The 5,000-nt window shown below is 47.1% G+C and overlaps 1 protein-coding gene across 1 annotated transcript in view; it reads left to right on the plus strand.

Annotated features, from left to right (window-relative positions):
* The first annotated feature begins 636 nt into the window (after positions 1–636).
* LOC106815762 (putative carbonic anhydrase-like protein 2) overlaps positions 637–5,000 on the plus strand; it is a 13,294-nt gene continuing 8,930 nt past the window's right edge. The window contains exons 1-4 of the mRNA XM_014820269.1: positions 637–698; positions 878–903; positions 2,017–2,156; positions 2,709–2,903. Of these exons, the coding sequence (XP_014675755.1) occupies positions 637–698; positions 878–903; positions 2,017–2,156; positions 2,709–2,903 (423 nt within the window). The remainder of the gene's footprint in view (positions 699–877; positions 904–2,016; positions 2,157–2,708; positions 2,904–5,000) is intronic.

Below are 5,000 nucleotides of genomic sequence, written 5' to 3' on the forward strand. Positions count from 1 at the left end.
TGTGTGTGTGTGTGTGTGTGAGAGTGTGTGTGTGTGTGTGTGTCTGCGCGCGCTTGTGTGTGTTTCAACAGATATTATATACCATCTTTAAACAACAGTATTGTCACCAAGCCCATTTCGTATATGCATCGTATATACTCACATTATATTGCCAACCGAAATAGTTATCCTGGCGCATAACCGATTTACATGCGTATTGAATTTATAATGCAAAAAACTATCAGAACATTTTGCTTTTCTACGTGGACGTGAAAAAAAAGGCCGGCCAGCGCCTACATCAACGACGTGCTCTGAATATGGAAATCTCATTGCATTAAGCAGTAAAAACTACTTCAAGTCGCATTTACATCCCGGTAATTAAATTTCGCACAGGTCATCTAGTGAATTGAAAATTCTGTTCGCGACACATACGGTTTTGATGTATGTTTGCCATTTTTCACATGTGCAGTGTGCGCGCGTGTGAGTGCGCGTGTATCAGTGGCGTGTGTATGCGCGCGCGCGCAGGCGCCAGGCCAGCGAAGTATCGGATTGAATATCAACGAGTGGAGGCGGCTTCTGGCTATTTTGCAAATAGCGCAAATTGAATCCATGCGACAAAGCTAGAAACGGACAATAAAAGCTCAATTTAACGGCAGAATGACGCTGAAGAAAAAGCGAGCAGAAAAGAAGTCGGGGCCATGTTTAAAGGACTTGCTACGGTAATTGAAATCCTGGCCATACTTCGCGAATCTTTCCAGATAATTAATCTCTCTCTCTCGCGCGCGCGCGCGAACACGCACTCGGCGAATCAAGTGCTTAATTGCTCAGCGACTAGAGCGCCGCTCGCGGAATTACTCGATTCCTTTATTTTTATGAAACTCTCGAAATTCGACGGTAGGTTTTTGCCGATGACGTGGCGATCACGTGAGCAATCGTTCTTGGTCTGTCGAGTAACACGCTTCCGCCATTTAAACGATATTATTGTTTTATCGCTGTGTTATATATATATATATATATATATATATATATATATATATATTATATATATATATATATACATATTCAAATCCTCTCCGCGCGCGTAGCCTTCAGGGAAGCTTGACATTGTGTTTCATGGTCGGTCTGCGCATGCGTCGATACGCGGCGACCGTGACGATGGCTGACTACGGCTCGGCAAGCATGCATGCGAGCGCTCCGGGGGCTTTAGAATGCGAAGATGCAAAGTGTTTTATTGTATCGCTTTTCCCCTCTTTTCACGCAGCCTAGATTTGCGCGCTTCGCTACGTGCACGCACACACAAAATGAAGAAATTACATAGAACATAAAGGCGTTCAGCGCCGTGAGGGGAATGTGCGCTGCATGGGTACGAACGGCTGGTAATAAACTCGAGCGCAAAGTAATATCTTGTCATTTTCACGCGAAGTAGCTAGGCAATGAGGTATCAAGAAGATTTTCGGTGAAGCAGCACGAATGGCTTCCGGAAAAGTAGTGCGAGGAGGCGGGAGCGACGAATAAGCAGAATTCCTACTGAAGGCTCTCTAGAGAAGAGAACCTCTGAGTCAAACAGTAAAGCACGACAATAAACATGATTTATTTGCGATGCTTTATATCTGGATATATCTGGATATTTACATCCATATATGATTATCCATATATCCATATATGATATCCATATAGGCCTATGGTTTTTTGGATGTTTTATTGGATGTGTTATAATATCTGGCTATTCGTAGCGGTTCTCATAGAATCATTTTATCATGAAACATCTAACGAACACAGATACGAATACGCAGACTAATAATTAACAGTGGAGGAATGCTAGAGATGCTAAAGATGCTGCATGTCATTAGTACAATAAATACCACGGAAGCAACTTCATGTGACTGTTCTTGTTACTTAATAGATGCACTCTACTGAACTAGATACGTATAAAAAAATGGAGAAAAAATAAGAAAAATATGCAAATATTTCAGAGCGTAACTTAAGTGTAATCTTGTGATATTTATGTTAAAGTTATTCATATATTATTTCCTTCAGGGCCTGACTACTGGGGACTTATAGTCGTGCCAGACTGGGCGATGTGTGAGCAGGGTAGGAGACAGTCTCCCATCAACATCGACCCTGCGAAGCTGCTCTACGATCCGCATCTTCGACCGCTGCACATAGACCGACTGAGGGTGAGCGTCCTTCTTTCCTCTCTCTAACAAGCTCTGATTTAAGTGTTATTTTAAAATCCAGTGATTAGGTAATATATTCGCATTATTATGTTTCGGATTCAGTCTGGTATCCTTAATATATAGGCCTACACATCGACATCACATATCGCACATAGACAGACTGAGAGTGAGCATCTAATGTTATTTCCTCTCTCTAACAAGCTCTGATTGAGTGTTATTTTAAAATCCAGTAATTAAGTACATTAAGGAAATATATTCGCCTTATTATGTTTCGGATTCAGTCTGCTATGCTTAATTAGCGATGGTGATTAACTAAGCAGCATCACTACAGCACGCGTGTTTGCGCAAGCTTCTTGTGGAAATTTTTCCCCACACACAGGGACTTCGTTTGCGTTTACGTGGCATTTTGCCGTTCGCGGAAATGTAATTCCTCGTGCAAACATCAAATTTGTTGGATCATAAACACGTTGTTCGCTTCGCATGGAAGATAACGCGTACAGCCATGACGATGTTGGCTAAGTTCTTTTTGACAATTGCGGCAATTTTTTTCAGCTGCGTGGTCAACTTTCGAATAACGGACACAACTTGGTGTATAAACCGAGTAACGACTCGTCTGATGTGCATTTGACGATCAGTGGAGGACCTCTTGCCTACCACTACACCTTTCACGCCATACACGTTCACTTTGGAATGAAAGACGCACTCGGTTCGGAACATACAGTGAACGACCGGGCATTTCCGGCCGAGGCAAGTTCCAGCTAAAATATCCGGTTTGGATAACTAGTTAAATGATTACCATGCAAACCGATGTTCAGTTTTTGCGTAGTGATAACATTTAATGGGCGCTCGTAGCGAATTTTTTGGCGCGCGCGAAAAAAATCGCACGCGGCAAAATGAATGCTTAACGTTTAAACGATTACTTCCTAACGTGTTTATTAGATCTTTGCGCGCCAAATTTCTAATATATGCAGCGCAATACATCATACATGAATAAACATTCGAAATTGCTATGCATCGCCTTCTTATCGCCATCGCTGTCCGACGCGCACACGTGTCAATCGAACATTAATGGTCGCCCTGCTATCCATTCTGCATCCGTGTCACCATACATAATGCTAATTCAACGTGAACGATTTATTCTCGCCGCTTGCCGTTTAATGAGATATAGCAGCGGTAGAGGCGAACGAGCCGAACATCAGTAGCTTTCTACGGGTCGACACATCAACGTGTGCACACGAATAACGCAGAGCGGCGTGCATGCGCGGTAGTCGGCCACGTCGAGTGCATTCGCTTGTATAGTAAACATGAAGATGTTCTATAAGCTCATCGGTACACGCGGGTTCGGCAGAGGAGGCCTCGTTTATTTGAGAGTGTGCGTGTTCTTCCCTGACCTAGCTATAAGGGTTTTGGCGACGAGTGGCAGGCTATTGACGTAACAGTACACACACACACACACACACACACACACACACACACACACACACACCACCACACACAACGACAGCACCAAACAACAACACACCAACACGCGCTGCGCGCGCGCGCGGGCTACACGACGCACGACGCTGCACCTACACCACACCACGCACTTCGCGCACGCTACACACACACGACACACCGACGCAGCACACACAGCCACACAGCACATCACGACTGGCGGCGCGCACGCACAACACATGCGCGCAGCCACACGATTAGCACACGCCACACGCACACACACACACGCACACACGCACACACGGCCACACACACACCACACACCGCCGCGCGCATACCCACACACACACACACCACACCGCGCGCGCGCAACACACAGCAACACCACTCACCACACCATGGCATGCAAAGCGCGACACACACACACACACAGAACAACAGACTAACACACAAGCGCACGCAGACGCCACACCACACACCACACACTCCACACATGCCATCGCTAGCACAGCTCAGCAGGACGACGCACACACACACCCCGCAGCACCCACACAACACGCACAACAGCAACGACCACGCGCAAACACACACGCGGGCCGGGTGGGGGCGCTTTCTCGAATCATAGATTCTGGCACGTTTCTGTGCGATCGCAGAAGATGGTGCCAAGATGTATTTTTCGTGTTAGCCTAGGTCGCTTCGAGCGGAGATACACGTCCCGTGCGTGCATTCGTAAGAGGATTTCCTTGTTTTCTCTCCAAGTTGATTCTCTAATGTGCCAGCGCGCTCGGTTACTTGACATTTCATCGTATTACTGTCGCACGTGGAATCGTGGCACGATTAATGCTGTGTTATATACTGTGCGAGCTTATCTGGACCACCGTCCAGTTGACCCGAATGTGCGCTTGTGAAGACAAGGCTTAGTGTTTGCTCGGCGCCTCGTGTCGATCTTAGGGCGGCGCACGGCTAGATATAGTTCGCGACTGTCATGGCGAGAACAGCGGCGCCGGCGCACGTGTTCAACCATGCAGAGGTGCAGCAGTGCATCGCGACGATGAAGGCAACACGACGTGGGTCTTATAAGCAATTGTTCCACTTGATGCAACCCACGACCGCGCAGCGGAACACGCACACAACACACACTTACGAACACGCGCACTAACGCCACAGCACGCAACAGCACGTGCATGGCGCACTACGCCGAGTACGCGCGCTCGCACAGGCGCACTTATGCACCGCCGCACACGCGCATTAGCACGCACTAACGCAAGCACGCACGCACGTACGCACGCACACACGCGAGTACGCACGCACGCACGCAAGCACACCCATGCACACATACATATGTATGTGCGCATACGAAAAAAACCTATGCGTACCAAATCTCCACAAATGAAAATATCGCAGCGC

The sequence above is a fragment of the Priapulus caudatus genome, unplaced genomic scaffold, assembly GCF_000485595.1.
Source record: "Priapulus caudatus unplaced genomic scaffold, Priapulus_caudatus-5.0.1 Scaffold1194, whole genome shotgun sequence".
Classification (NCBI taxonomy): Eukaryota; Metazoa; Priapulida; class Priapulimorpha; order Priapulimorphida; family Priapulidae; genus Priapulus; species Priapulus caudatus.